The sequence below is a fragment of the Trichechus manatus genome, unplaced genomic scaffold (genome assembly GCF_000243295.1).
Source record: "Trichechus manatus latirostris isolate Lorelei unplaced genomic scaffold, TriManLat1.0 scaffold00041, whole genome shotgun sequence".
Lineage (NCBI taxonomy): Eukaryota > Metazoa > Chordata > Mammalia > Sirenia > Trichechidae > Trichechus > Trichechus manatus.
The window spans coordinates 12,855,370-12,871,194 of record NW_004443977.1 but is presented as its reverse complement, the minus strand read 5'-3'; the positions used below and the strand labels follow the sequence as shown (position 1 = coordinate 12,871,194).

Below are 15,825 nucleotides of genomic sequence, written 5' to 3'. Positions count from 1 at the left end.
CTCCATTACAAGATTAAAAAAAAAAACAACCCATTGCCATTGTGTCGGTTCTGGCTCATAGTGACCCTATAAGACAGAGTAGAACTGGCCTGTAAAGTTTCCAAGGAGTGGCTGGTAGATTCAAACTGCTGACCTTTTGGTTGGTAGCTGAGCTTTTAACCACTGACCACCAGTCTCCCCATTACAAGATACTGTACTATACATGCGAGAGATCTAGTAGTAAACCGGATGGACACATTTGCTGCTTCTGTTGAGCTAGAAATGAGTTCTCCAGGGCGAGATGGACAATTAACCTTCAAACACACAGTTTATTACTGCATTACAGTTGTGTGGAGAAGAAACAGGTAGAGATGTAAGAGAGAAGCTAATCTCTAAGATAGCAGGGGCAATCAGGAAAACAATTTTTTGAAAGGTGTGAGCATTACTTTGGTGAGTGGCGTCTGGGGTCTTAAAAGCTAGTGAGGGGCCATCTAAGATACATCAATTGGTCCCAACCCACCTGGAGCAAAGGAGAATGAAGAACACCAAAGACACAAGGAAAACATTAGCCCAAGAGACAGAAAGGGCCACATAAACCAGAGACTCCATCAGCCTGAGACCAGAAGAACTAGATGGTGCCCGGCTACCACCAATGACCACCCTGACAGGGAACACAACAGAGAGTCCTTAATGGAGCAGGAGAAAAGTAGGGTGTAGAACTCAAATTCTAGTAAAATGACCAGACTTACTGGTGTGACTGACTGAAGTGACCCTGGAAGACATGGCCCCTGGACTCTCCTTTAGCCCAGAACTGAAACCATTCCCAAAGCCAACTATTCAGACAAAAATTAGACTGGACTATGGGACATAAAATGATACTTGTGAAGAGAGTGCTTCTTAGCTCAAGTAGATACATGAGACTAAATGGGCAGCTTCTGTCCAGAGGCAAAATGGGATAGGAGCTGGTTGAATGGACATGGGAAATCTGGGGTAGAATGGAAGAGTATGCTGGCACATTATAGGGAGAGCAGCTAGGGTCACATAGCAATGTGTGTATAAATTTTTGTATGAGAAACTGACTTGAACTGTAAACTCAAAGCACAATTAAAAAAAAAAAAAAAAAAAGGTGTGAGCCATACCAGATCTGAATAAATCCACTCGCATATCCCAGGCTTCCTGGAAACCAGCTAGCTATCTGCTACCTCCCAATTAGGTCAAATTCAACTCTGTGCAAACAGAAGGTAAAGACCTCACTTCCAAAAGAATGCCGTAGCGCTGCCCACACCAACTGCCTAATGTCAAGTTGAAACCTAATAACTCTTTAGTTCTGTTGACAAGTCACTGTCTTTCTCGCCCCAGCTGCGCTCTGAATTCTGGTTTGAATCATACTCAGGAGTCAGGCCCTTGGCTGGCTCCTTCGAGTCACTGGTGCCATCATGCAGCTGCTCTCAAGGTGTAGCCCACCTGTCAGTGGTCAGAGCCACCAGGCCTCATTAAGGCTGTTGCACTAACACATGTGTGAGGCATTCTTGAGCTGTAATTAGCAGAAAAGTGGTGGCCCCTGTGCTGGTAGATCTAGCCATGACTCATTTTGAAGGACAAAGCCAAGGGGAAAAAAAAACCCTTAAAATTTGCTCCTTATGTCACTTGTTTGGAATCTTCAGTCCATGTAAAAGAACATCTTGTGACTGTGGGGAAGAGCCAAGTTAGTTTCTATGGCATTTGCTTAGAACCTGACTACTGATCTAGCTCCATGGCCTCCACCCTGGTCCAAGTGACCCTCATCCCTCCCCTAGACTACCCCCAGCGGCCTCCTAACTGGTCCTCCTGCTTCTATTATTACTTCCTATGATCCATTGTCCACCGATAACCAGTGATCTTTTAAAAATATCTCTATCAAATCACATTGCCATTTTTAGAATAAAATCTTTTAAAGTCCTCACTGAATTAAGACCCTAGAATATGGAACCTCCTGACCTCTGTGATCTCAGTCCTACTTAGCCTTCCTCCTTTTGAGGGCCCAGCTACAGTCTCGTCTTTCTGTTCCTCTAATACACGCTCACCAAAGGGCCTTTGCAATTGTCTGTTTTTGCTTGGATGATCCCCCAGCTTAAATCTTCACATTTGCTGACCCTTTCTTGGCTCTGGTCTCAACTCAGGTGTTACCTATAAAAGGCCTTTCCCAAAAAGCTGCTCTAAATCCCTTCCCCCCTCTACCATCAATCTCTGTTACACCACCCAGCTTTACTCTCTTAAGTTATATCCTCACCACTAGAATGTGTGCCCCATGAGAGCACAGCGCTTGTCTGTCTTCTCCTCCCTGTGTAGGTGCCCGACAAGACATGTTGAATGAATGAACTTTGATGCCTTAGAGAAAAGACATTCCGTTCCCTGTTCTTGTTTCCGACCTGCTTTATGAGCAAGTTGCAGAGTGCAGAACACTTGGGAATCTCCGCTAATCTCAGCTAAGAGAAAGTTCAATAAAAATTTTGAAGTTACAGATTTATTAGGGAAAAAAGTTGTTTCTCTAAACCCTTCATACAGTCCCTTGCTCATAGTCCCATGACTGGGAAATGGCAGAACTTGGATTCTGTATTGTGAAGATCAGCCTGCACAAGTCCTGGAAAGGAACATATATGCGTACAGGACTGTCGTTGTTAGGTGCCACTGAGTCATTTTCAATTCATAGTGACCCCATGTGACAGTAGAACTGTCCTATAGGGGGTTTTCTTTCCTGTAATCTTTATGGGAGCAGATCATCGGGGCTTTTCTCCCGTGGAGCCACTGGGTGGGTTTGAACTGCCAACCTTTCAAGCTCCTTACGTACGGTACTACTCTGCTGAATAGTGTTTGAACCAAGACACAAATGACTTTAACGTTTATTAAAATGTCTTAGATTATATCAGAATTGACTCTATCAGACCATACTTGGAATTTTAGGGTTTAAAAAGAGATGTTGTAAATTATTTTATTGGTGCCCTCAGAAGAAACTGAGGCCAGGAGACGTTCAGTGGATAAATGCTGAACTGAATCCAAATCAGCTCCGCACTGAGTTCAGCCTCTCCCCAGTCTTCGCAGGGATTCGCTCCCTGCACGCCTACCTGTGCGAGGAACAGATTCGTGGTTGCTTTTTGACATACCACGCATAACCTTGACATAGCCTTGAGGGAAACAGCTTCATTTTGTCCGTGGAGGTGATCGTCCACCTGCCAACATTTTTTCCTGCTGTTAACTTTTTTTGAAATGACGAGGGAGAAGATTTTATGACTTCATTTTATTATTATTTTTTCCCTCAAATCTGAGCCTCTTTCAGAAAGATCCTGCCTCAGGGCTAGGAAGGAAAAGTTTCCTGTTCTAATAAATAAAACACAGATCTTCTCATGGTCTCGGGACTTCAGTGATTTTCAAGTGCTTCTTAATACGCAGAAGGGAAGAGTTCCTTAGCAAAGTGATGTTAAACCATTTTCCTAAATCCAGGTAGACTGCATTCTGTAAATAGAATCCCAGAAAAAGTTTTCAACCTCCCATACCCTTTATAATAATTTTTTTAAGGTTAGTCTAGAGGTTTGGTTTGGAGGAGTAAAGATTTTTATACATCTGATAGGAATTTAGACTTTGTAGTGATACGCAGTTCTTTGGAGTTAATAAGCCTGGCTGGTTCTGCTTTTTCTTTAAATAGGTCTGCTATTGCTATGATCCCATCCATGTTTACAAAAAGGAATTGTTTCCCTTTTTATTTCTTCATGACCCAGCACTGTGGGAACACATCAGCATCCTAGTCTTGTTTTTGTTATTATTAGTATCAATTTTCATCACGATTGCTTGTACTTAATATTCGGGATGAGTTACAGGCAAACGAGCAGATTATGACTTGCTATGTCCCCTGGCATTCCTGTTGGTGATTTATAATTTATACATGAGAAGGATTGACTGACCTAACTGATAATCCTTCCAAGCAAAGATAAACACACTTAGAAGTCATCAGTGTAAGTCAGATGTACTTGAAAGGGACAAAGAATTGACCTGCAAGCGCTTTTGGCATCTTGCCCTTTCCCATGAATTCAAACTGATGACAGAGAATGTCGAGGCTGCCAAAGCACTTTCCTGGAGAACCTCCCAGAGCCCCCAAGGAGGGGACCAGCCCTACTCGTCCCCCCTCACCATGCAGTAATGAGGATCTAGAGACCAGCCCTTTGTGTTTTACAGGACAGGATCAGATGGAGGCAAGAGAGCTGGTCCTGGTGCTTTGCAGTGCAGATCTGTGAATGTGGAGCTCCCTTCACTTCCGTTTTGTCCATGTGGTCCCATAGAAAGCTCATAGGTAAGCCCTGACAGTGGGGACAGTTCAGTGGTAGAATTCTCACCCTCCATGCAGGAGACCCAGGTTCAATTCCCGGCATATGCACCTACTAGACAGACACGCCCATCTGTCAGTGGAAGTTTGCCTGTTGCTATCATGTGGAACAGATTTCAGTAGAGCTTCCAGACTAAGATAAATGAGGAAGAAAGGCCTGGCAATCTACTTCTGAAAATCAGCCAGTGAAAACTCTATGGATCACTACCATCTGATCCAAAGGTGATTATGGGGATGGTGCAGGACTGGGCAGTGTTTCTTTCCCTTGTGCCCGGGGTCTCATGAGTTCAGTGCCAACTCCCAGCAGCTAACAACAAATTTTGACAAGTTGCTAGTTTCTCATTGTCAGGTTGGGTGCAGTGTCACGGTGAATATTTCTGCTAGCAATTTAAACTAATTTTGGGGACAACGATCTTATCTGTGGACCTGATGAGTTAAAAAAAAACAAAAACACAACCTGTTGCCATAGACCCTTTAGGACAGAGCAGAACTTTCCCACAGGGTTTCCAAGGCTGTAGTCTTTATGGAAGCAGACTGCCACATCTTGCTCCCATGGAGCAAATGGTGGATTCAAACCACCAACCTTTTGGTTAGCAGCTGAGCTCTTAACCACTGTACCACCCAGCTCCTTGCTGATGAGTTCAGAATGCATTGAATAAATTTTCAAGTCCCCCAGCTTGGAGGAATGTAACTGAATTAGTGGGAGGGGTGGGTTGCTACTAGAACTATAATACATAATATGCAAGGTCCCTGTGTGGCGCTAACAGTTTGTGCCTCAGTACTAACCTAAAGGCTGGTGGTTTGAATGCACCCAGAGGCACCATGGAAGAAAGGCCTGGCAATCTGCTTCCATAAAGATTACAGCCAAGAAAACTCTATAGAGCAGAATAACACATGGAGTCACTATGGCATTGGAATGGACTATGGCAACAGGTTATATAATATAGTGTATAATAGCAAGGTTGTCCCTGTTGTCTCAAGGGTTTTGGCGGCTGATTCTTGCTCTGATCTGTCCAACTGCCTCTGTACTGCACCGAAAATGGACAGTGCAAATTCCCCATAAATGTCACTTGGTCTAGACTAGTTCTCTTCAGGGAGAACCTGAAGAATTTTTATTTTGTTTTCCTCAGACAGCAGCAATGTTGGAATAATCCAGCACATGTAATATTAAATGCTGACAGGTAGTTAAATAAAATCTGCAATCCACCTCGTACAATACCAAAAACATCTGTCTGATCCAATCACGTCAGTTTCACTGATCACTTTTTTTTATTATGTGTACTCACAGTTGGAAAACCGGCTCTCAAAAAATTCTCAATACACAAATTTTTAAAAAGTAAATAATGAAGGGGCTCATGATCAAAAAACTTCAGCAGAGAATCCTAACACATTGCTAATAACTGACGTGGGGGGGAATTCAGTTTTTAAAGCTTCTTTTATTTTTGAGATGCTGGGACCCGATCAACAACAAAAAAGAAGAGAGGCATGGAGCAGTTATTGCTCAAGTCATTGCAGCCACATCCATCATGATGCCTGACAACACAGGCTGTAAAGTCATTTGGATGACAATGACTAGCAACACTGCCTGAGTTAATCAAATAATTATTTAACACGTGTTGGTCTGGCCCCGGCTTCAGAGCATATTTCATTCTTTCCCAGCCTCCTTACAACCTTTACTTTTTTTGAAATAGAGAAATGGAGCAAGTATATAGGATTACATAGAGCTAATGAGAGCACCACTTCTCTCCAATTGGACTGTGAGGTCCTTTGTTAAAAATAATAAAAACTCATCGAAATTTGAACATAAGGTTTATTCTGAGCAGTTATTCTCTATGCATATAGGGAGACCATTTGATTCCAGAAAAAGCAAATGGCTCCAAGAAGCTAGGTACAATGAGGCTTATAAAGAGAAGAGGAGGGAGAAATCTAGATCAACCGTTGACTAATCTTAACATGATTGATTGAACCCTGCCCTCCCCCTTTTACTGAGACCAACACGTATCAGGTCACAAGATGGTCTCTGGCCCCCCCACCCAGACATAACGTTTGAAATTCAAATTCTGAAGCCAGGCTTTCTATGGGAAAGAAAGGATTTGCAACTTTGGGTGAGAGAAAAACCACTGGCAGGATTAATTTTGGTCAGAGATTTCTTTAAAGTGAATATTTGGTTTCCTGGGTGAAAAAACCAAACCCGTTGCCGTCGAGGCGATTCTGACTCATAGTGACCCTCTAAGATAAGAACTGTTCCGTAGAGTTTCCAAGGAATGCCTGGTGGATTCGAACTGCCGACCTTTTGGTTAGCAGCTGTAGCTCTTAACTACTATGCCTCCAGGGTTTCCAAAATCAAAGCAAGATATCGGCTATCAGTTTCTCTCTTTAACACCCTTAAAAAAGAGAGTCCTTATTTGGAGCCCTGGTGGCACAGTGGTCGGCAGTTCGAATCTACTAGCTGCTCCTTGGAAATTCTATGGGGCAGTTCTACTCTGTTCTACTATGAGTCGGAATTGACTCAGCAGCAATGGGTGTAATTTTGGTTTGTCTAAATCTGGAGTCCCTGGGTAGTACAAACAGTTGACGCCCTTGGCTTTTAACTGAAAAGTTAGAGGTTCAAGTACCTCCAGAAGTGCCTCTGCAGAAAGGCTTGGCAATCTACTTTTGAAATGTCAGCCATTGAAAATCCTATGGCGCAGAGTTCTATTCTGATACACATGCAGTCACCATGAGCTGGAATCAACTCCAAGACAACTGGTTGTCTAAATCAGCTGTGATTTCCCCCTCACTGGCAATCAATCAATAATATTGCAGCTTCTTCTAGATCGAAGCAGCTTCCTGGCCGAACTCTACTTGTTCTTCAAGAGTGCTCAACTAAGGGGTTACCTACTCTGTCAGATGCCAGTTTTCGACTCAGTTCCTTCTCCAAGCAAATAATCCGGGTTAGGTGCACAAGAAAGGTCCCCACTAAAGTCTGCAGGTCTGGTCCCTCTTGAAGGCAACAGCTTCATGTCCTCTGCCTCCTAGCACTTAGTATGTGCTCAATAAATAGTCACTCTTGTTATTACTGTTATTATGTAAAGGCTTAATAAATGTTTGCTAAAATATGAATGGTTGAGTGAATGAATAAATGCGTATACCTCGTAATGGATGAAAATTTTACATAACAATCCTAATCACATAGACTCAAATATTACATTCAGACAGCAGGCTGGCTGCGGGGTAGTGTGAGGCGAGGAAGAAGAGAACAGCTGCTGCCTTTTTTCGGGGCTCTGACCTGTTTGTTATTTGTAATCAGTGGCTGTGTAATGAGCCACTAGTTCTTTATGTACCTCAAATATCAAAGGGTGAAGAAGACAATAGCAACTCATCAAAAGCCTGACCCTCTCTGAAATGTCATGGGTAATCAAGTTCAGTGTTAATGGCTTCTGATTTGCATGCCATTGCTGTGATTGATGTACTATCAGAGGTGAGGATGAGGATTGATAGTTTATATGGCAGCACTTATTTAAGTCTTTCAAAAGGATTTCCATATATTTTCAGTAATTTTATGTTCAAATTCAAGGCAGGGATTAGTTTTTTTTCTTTTTCTTTCAACTTGATTAATCACTTTTTGCATTTCACATATCTTAATAAAGTATTCAGTGGGCTCAAGCATAACAACGATTGTGAGGATGGCTCAGGACCCGGCAGTGTTTTCATTCTGTTGTACATAGGATCGCCGTGAATTGGAACCAACTTGACGGCACCTAACAATAAAGTATTTGCTTTTCTTCTTTTAGAAAAAAAATATTTTGGTTGTCACTTTACCTTCTATTCTGTTCCTTTCCTACTATAAACTTTAACGTGTTTAAAAAAAAAAAAAACAAGTTTAAATTTTTGTTTTGACCTTAAAGGCATTATCGTACATCATACAATTAATTTTTGCTCAATCTACTTGAATTTGTATTTTCAATATGGTCACTATGTTGAGAAAAAAATCGAATGAACATTTCTTTAATCTCAGAGCACAACAGAGAAAGTCATAGTCATTGTTATATGAAACTTAGGCATAAGAAAAATGGGGGAAAAATAACCTGCAAAATTTGTAGAATTCTAGGGATTAGATTAAGGTGCCCTGGTGGTGCAGCAGTTAAAGCACTCAGCTGCGAACCAGAAGGTTGGGGGTTCGAAGCCACCAGCCGCTCCGAGGGAGAAAGATGTGGTAGTCTGCTTCCGTAGAGATTTACAGCCTTGGAAACCCTAGGGGGCTGCTAGGAGTCGGAATCAACTTGACGGCTGTGCGTTTGGTTTGGTTGGCTTTTTAAAATCTAATACACTATGTATTTTACAAAATATTGTAATTACAGAAGTTGCTGTGCTGCCTTCTATTTTGAACTTGTCACCTCTTATCAAATCGAAATGATTTATACATTTCTTTTAACACAGTACAGTGATCGATTGTGATTTCTTACAACTTCGTATTAGTTCTTAAGAGAAAAAACGTCAATAATCGAAGTAATAAGCAAAAGTACCTAACCGTCCTGTTGTCAAACCTGGTAGTAACCTTTGGGCCTTTGGAACAGAATGAATTATGTTACATCTTTTTCAAGAATGCTGAAGCCCTTCACTTGTCCTATCTATCACATCTAAATTTAGAAGTCTAATTGCCTTTGCACAGAGCCCTTAAAATTTCCCGGATGAGAGAGAACCCCAGGCTTACCAGGCAAAGAATGGAATTAGTAATGTTCATCCCCATCAGTACCTTTATACAGGTACCAAGGAGAGCTGCCTTGAAACAGCACTTCCAACAATGGAATTAAGTTTTGTTAAGGTGCAAGTCCTGGTGGCGCAGTGGTTAAGCGCTTGGCTGCTAACCGAAAGGTAGGTGGTTCAAACCCACCAGGTGCTCATAGGAGAAAGAGGTGGCAGTCTGCTTCTGTAAAGATTTACAGCCTTGGAAACCTTATGGGGCAGTTCTACTCTGTCCTCTAGGGTCGCTATGAGTCAGAGGCACACAACAACAATGATGTGCGAGTCATCTAATTTTTTTCTCTCCAGAATTTACCAAAGATAAATAGTCTCTCGAATAATTAGATTGTCTGCTTTAAAGGCAAGAAGGAAAAATAATAATCTATTTTCTCCATTGCATCCTTTTTGTTTGTGTTCAACTTTTACGGAGTTAATTTAAGTTTAGCAGGCTGTCAACTTGGTTCTAGAGGATTTACTGCATTTTATGTCTAAACCATCTACTTCTGACATTTTAAAATTACCCACCTACTTATGGGATTATCCTACATTCTATTCTTGAAAGAGCAAGTCAATTTTCAGCATAGTTTCTTCTGTTATTTTTCCCCCTTTGTCTGTTTTCCTGAGAGCTAGCTCCAAGGTAAGAGAGGAAGGAATGGAAGGATATGGAGGACAGTGGATAGAATAGAACAATGGGTTGCTAGAGGGAATGATCTGGATCATAAACTATTGCTGGAAAGAGGAAACCTCAAAAATGCAACCCAATAATTTAATTTTTATTTATATATTTGTTCACATATACGTATTAGAGGGTCAGCGAAAAAGAGGAAGACCCTCAACAAGATGGACTGACACAGTGGCTGCAACAATGGGCTCAAGCTCAACAACAATTGTGAAGATGGTGCAGAACCGGGCAGTGTTTCGTTTTGTTGTATGCAGGGTCGCTGTGAGTCAGAACCGACTCAACGGCACCTAACAAAAGCAACGACAACTTTACTTAAAAAAAAAAATCAATTTTGACTGGCCGCCTGTCTTGCCTGTAGTCACAAAAATATGCTGCGGGTTGGGTTTGGTTAGTGTTATCAGAATAGAAGTTGAGGCGGCAGCAGTGCCTTTTATGTCTCACAAGTTTTTGAATGTACTCTGCTTTCACCGTGGGATGAAGCCACTTGCAGGCCCTTTTTTGTTGATGTTGCTCTTCCACTTCCCCTAGGAATTTGTGATTTTGATACTTGATGAAGTTGAGGCACACAGGATCAGTCAGGAGTACACAGAATTTTTTCCAAATGAATTCACCTATATTTATTCTTTGTAACATAATAATACCAGCTTCGGGGGAAAAAAAGCTAAAAACTGGAAGAAAAAAAAAGCAAACATTCAGATGTGAGAAAATAAAAGTAATTTGTGCCTTCTTGGCTATCGTTCTAGCACCAAATGACCATTTTTTCCACAAGTTGCCTTTGTTGACTGTGACTGAGTGACAGGTGGAACCCAGTGGGTTTGTGTCCCTGTTCAGGGACTCATTGGGACTCATCGTGTTTAATGTGGGAAGGCCAAGCTTGCCTCTCAGTGCGTCTTCCTGCCAGAGCCAGGGTTCCTGATTTTAATCGACACCCTTGGGCCATTTTAAGCATGACCACAGAACACCTTGCAAGTCGAACCTTATCTAATTATGTGATGGGTATAAACGTGACACGCATAAATCTTACTCATTGAAGCAACTTGTTTTTCTAAGATGCTCTGGTCCAGTGAAAGACAAAAGCAAATAAGGGAGAGATTGATCTCCGAGCGCTTTTATTGTCGGTGCTCCACCGTCGTAAAGTTTTGGCTCGTTAAAAAGGAAATTCCATAAACAATTTGAGTTAGTAAGAGTGAAGTAACTGTGCCTTTCTTGAGCTCCTGCTAACCCCCCTTTCCGCTTGCCATTACATGAGCATGATTAAGAAAATGCCAACAGGATGTGCAAGAGAGAGGAACAGACTTCAGCTGGAAGCACATATGGATGCCTGGTGGATGAGTAAAGGCAGAGGGATTGTGGCCATATAGCCACAGATAATCATGGAGTTTTGTGGATCTCTTTTTGTCTACTAGTTCTGATAAGATCTGCTGGATGGCTGGCGTGATTGGTCTCTGTTGTCAGGCTGATGGAAAATGCCTGATGGCTCCTTCTACCGGCTGCTGTTTTTGATAGTATTAACCAAACCAAAAAAACTAGCTGCCGTGGAATTGATTCTGATTCATGGCGACCCCACAGTTCAGAGTAGAACTGTCCTCCATAGGGTTTTCACGGCTGTGGCAGTTCAGAAGCAGATCTGCAGATCTCCAGGCCTTTCTTCCAAGGCACCTCTGGGTGAATTGAAACCACCAACCTTTCAGTTAGTAGCCCAGTGCTTAACCATTTGCGCCACCCGGGGGCCCCTTTTGATAGTATACCCGTTGCCGTCGAGTGGATTCTGACTCATAGCTACCCTACAGGGCAGAGAAGAACTGCCCCACAAGGTTTCCAAGGAGTGGCTGGTGGATTCGAACTGCTGACCTTTTGGTTAGTGGCCATAGCTCTTAACCACTGCACAACCAGGGCTCCTTTGATAGTATAAAAACATCCTAAAGTCATGATAAATGGAGAGAATTGATAGTGAATCAATTGAAAGACTGTGGGAAGCATTTGCATTTTTACCTCTGGTCTTAATGAAATAAGTTTACTTTGAATAGCCATATCTCTGTGGGTTTAGTGCTGCTGGTGTTGGTCCAGTTTTTATTTTGTGTTGGGACAGATTTAGGAAGTGATCATGAAGGGCATAGGGGATGGGGGAAAAAGAGAAGAGCAAGGCCCTATTAATTATTTTTTATTAGGAGGTTTCACAAAATTAGTGACTTTTTCCACATCAGTGGAAATAGTCCTCAGTGTCAGTGTGAAGTTTATAAAGATGAAGTCATAGACGGCAACTCAGGTGCTTAAAGAACTATATGGTCCATGTTCTCTGCCCCAGCCTCTTGGGGTTTGTGTGCATAGGGAGGGCAGGTGTTGAAAAATGGGGGAGAAGGGAGAACAAGAGGCTTTTATTAATTTGAGAATAAACAAAGTATTTGCTGTTTGGAAAAAAAAAAAAAATCCTAGCATATTATATTCCAGAATCTACAGCTGGCAGTAGTTTATTCTACTTTCTCCTAAAATTGTGATCCATGTCTTACAAACTCTTGTCTTTTTTACTGGGTAGCTTTTGTTGGTTTTTTCCCATTGGTTCTCTCTCTCTCTCTGAGGCTGTAATTAGGAAATAATCACCAACCAAGTTCTTGTTAATACTTGGAGACACTTCAAACTGATTGGTTAAAGACTGTGCTGTCAGATTCCATAGGCTGTGGCTAAGAGTGCAGGTGTCAGACTCCTTGGGGTCAAAACTTCTCTTATCAGATGTATGGACTTGTACCAGCAATTGCAGCCACTCAAAGCCAGTATGGAAAAGGGATGCCATAAAGATGAAACAAAACAATGCATGTAAAGGGTAAACAGGGTATCTGGCACATAGGAACCAAACCAAAAGCAAGCCCATTGCTGAAGAGCTGATTCTGACTCATGGCGGCCTCGTGTGTTACAGAGCAGACGCAGCTCCATATGGTTTTCTTGGCTATAAGCTTTACGGAAGCAGGTTCGACAGGCCTTTCTTCCGCAGAGCTGCTGGGTGGATTCGAACACCAGTAGCAAACCACTGATACCACCAAGGACCTTGGCACATAGGGAAGAGCTCAGTAAATGAACATTAGCTGTGATTTTACTTGATACCACCTATTATAAGAAAATGTCTTCTGTAGGGTCCCTTGCCACCTGCCCAGCAACTTTAGCAACCCATAAAGAGCTATCATAATCAGTTAAAGTCTTTGATTGCTTTATTCACAGTCTTGAGCCAAATGATCAGTAATGATTAGAAAACGCATCTCCCTTCTTTTGAATCAAAGAGGTGGCCCTGCAGTTTGCTTTGCCGTATTAGCAGTGGCTTATATTTGTTTCTGTTTGTTTTCTTCCCTCTAGCCTGCAAAATTGGGTATTACAAGGCTCTCTCCACGGATGCCACCTGTGCCAAGTGCCCACCCCACAGCTATTCTGTCTGGGAAGGCGCCACCTCCTGCACCTGTGACCGGGGCTTTTTCAGAGCCGACAATGATGCTGCCTCCATGCCCTGCACCCGTAAGTTGATACTCGTCTTCTGTTTCTGAGACGCCAGCAGCTTTCATTACCGCCTAGCAGGACACTTCCGGGTCTTCTCCCAGGATAACCATGCAGGGGGCAAATTAGATCTAAGACGCTTTTTTTTTTTTTTTTTCCCTCAGTCATAGCGAGGGAAATGCTTATGAAAAGAACAGATCTTTTCCGCTGTTCTGGTTGCCTTAAATGCACAGCTGCCAACGGACTACTTTGAAGAGCACAGATTGAGTGTTCAGGGGTTGTCTGACGGTGTAATTAGCACCGAGATTGGAATTTATAAATGGCTTTACTGTTTCACGGAGAACTCCCGGGTCATCTTGACAGCCTGGGGAGAAGCATGTATAGGGCAGGCTTATGTGGGGGGGATCACATGTGGGAAAGTGGCTTCAGTTCTGCAGAGGGGCAGCGAGTGTGCCCTCAGCTCATGGCTTGCGCTGTCATTACACCTCTTCCTTCTTTCCTCATGATTTTGTATTTATAACACTTAGGCCCGAATCCTAATAAATGCTTGCTTAATGATAGACAGTTAATAACTGTTGGGTTCATGAATGGATGCGGTTGGCAAGCTTGGAATGCAGAGGAGTAATCTTTTCTCACACCTTATATGGACAGTGTTGCTAGGCATTGCCATCTCTTTCATGTACGTTCTGGGCCCCACAGACCCTGCGACGGATATCACCTTGACCATGCCAGGGGGTGGTGGGCCTAGGCATTCCACCAGTGAGTGCTCTGTCTGTAGGGATATAGCATAGTGGCTAAATGCACAGACTTTTCACAGGCTTTCGGTTTGCTTCCCAGTCCCACCACTTACTAGCTGGATGACTGACTTAGCCTCTTGAGTCTCAGTTTTCTCATCTGTAGAATGGAGCTAATAATAGAACCTCCCTCATGGTTGTTGGTTCTGAACAGCTTCATGTCATTTATATACTGGGTAAAATGCATAAAATGTTGCTTTACTGTTATTATGACTCATTATTTGGTTCCCTAACTGTCATAAACTTCATCTGGGCCTGCCTGGAGCCAACATCACTGCAGATGGAAGTTTTTTGTTTCTTTGTTTTCAAGAGCAATTGGGACCATTGCAAGGCCTTTGTCTAACCCATTCAAGGCTGACCTTTAGAAGGAGGGGAGAACAAGATTTCAGGTCCATCCCACATTTGTTCTGAAACTGCCCTAACCTCCCAAGTTTCTCTTATAGCGAGAGACAGTAGTAATAGCGACAGCAGTTTGATAATTGCACCAGGTAATGTATTAGGCACTTCAAATAAACCTTTCCATTCGTTGTTGTTGGCAGTTGCTGTCTAGTCGATTCCGACTCATGGCGACCCCATGTGTGCAGAGTAGAACTGCTCCATGGGTTGAGATGTGATTGTCTTCTGAACCTCATGGAATTTATCTTTGAAGGCAGGAGGAAGTGGCTTTTTCTTCCAGGTATTTGTGAGTCCTGTGATTCTGATCTGTTAGCTAGCGTTCTGCGTGACCACTTGCCCATCACTTAACTGGTGCATCTTGCTACTGGGAAGTTTAGGAAGATAACAAAGTTTGCCACATGCCTATGTTTCTGGAATGTTTAAGAAGGATATGGTAGCTGAGCACTGGGAATTTTGTTTCTGTAGGAAAAAATTGTTAGCTTTATCCCAAGAGTGCAAATGAAAAAAAAGAAAATATTGATTTTAGCCTATGGATGGACCAAAAAGTTTTTAAAAAGTTTAAAAAGCAAAGTGTCTGTTGTGTTTTTCAGAGGTCGTTTTCAACAGTATCAAGACAGACTGGTGACTTCTGTGTCATTGGTAAAAGATCCATGCAAGTATTAATGCAGCATTTGATACTTTTTCTCCTCACTCATGCTCTTGGAAGTCCTTCTACACTTTGTTGATTCAAGGTTTTATGCGTTACCCTAGTTACTGAGGGGTGCAAACAGTTAAGCACTCGGCTACTAACTGAAAGGTTGGCAGTTCAAATCCACTCAGAAGTGCCTTGGAAGAAAGTCGTAACAATCTACTTCTGAATGATCACTGCCCTTGAAGACTAGGGAACACAGTGCTCTTCTGGAACAACCATGGGATCGCCATGAGTCAGAAGCAATTCCTGGCTTTGTTTTTTTTGTGCATTACTTTAATGTTTATTGCATCCCATTGAATGGGCACACAATGCTTCAGTTAGGAAGAGAAAATGGTACTGATCACAACACCACAGACGTGCCAGTCTGACAGCCTGGGCTCTAACCACTCACCAACTTGGTGCCACGCTATTTTACATCTCCAAGCCTCAGTTTCCCCATCTGTAATATGAGATTCTCACCATCTCCCTCTGTGCTGTTTTAAGAATCAGATAAGAAGATATTTCAAAGGTGTGGCCCATGGTAGTTTCTAATAAATGTGTATTTGCTTCCTCTTTTATCCCCAGCTGGTCACTTCCTTCCCCCAACTACCTCCACAGCAGGTTGCCGGCAAATCTCTCTACCTCCCTATCAGGGATTTTCACCCTTGACTGCACAGTCACATCATGGGGATGTTCACAATGCACCCCAGGGTCTCTGGGGGCGGGACTTAGGCCTCAGTGTGTTCAAAGG

The 15,825-nt window shown here is 42.6% G+C and overlaps 1 protein-coding gene across 1 annotated transcript in view; it reads left to right on the top strand.

The window, feature by feature from the left end:
- Positions 1-15,825, top strand: part of EPHA4 (EPH receptor A4) — a 148,440-nt gene that overhangs the window by 54,497 nt on the left and 78,118 nt on the right. Inside the window, exon 4 of the mRNA XM_004376355.2 lies at positions 13,080-13,235. Coding sequence (XP_004376412.1) covers positions 13,080-13,235 — 156 coding nt within the window. The remainder of the gene's footprint in view (positions 1-13,079; positions 13,236-15,825) is intronic.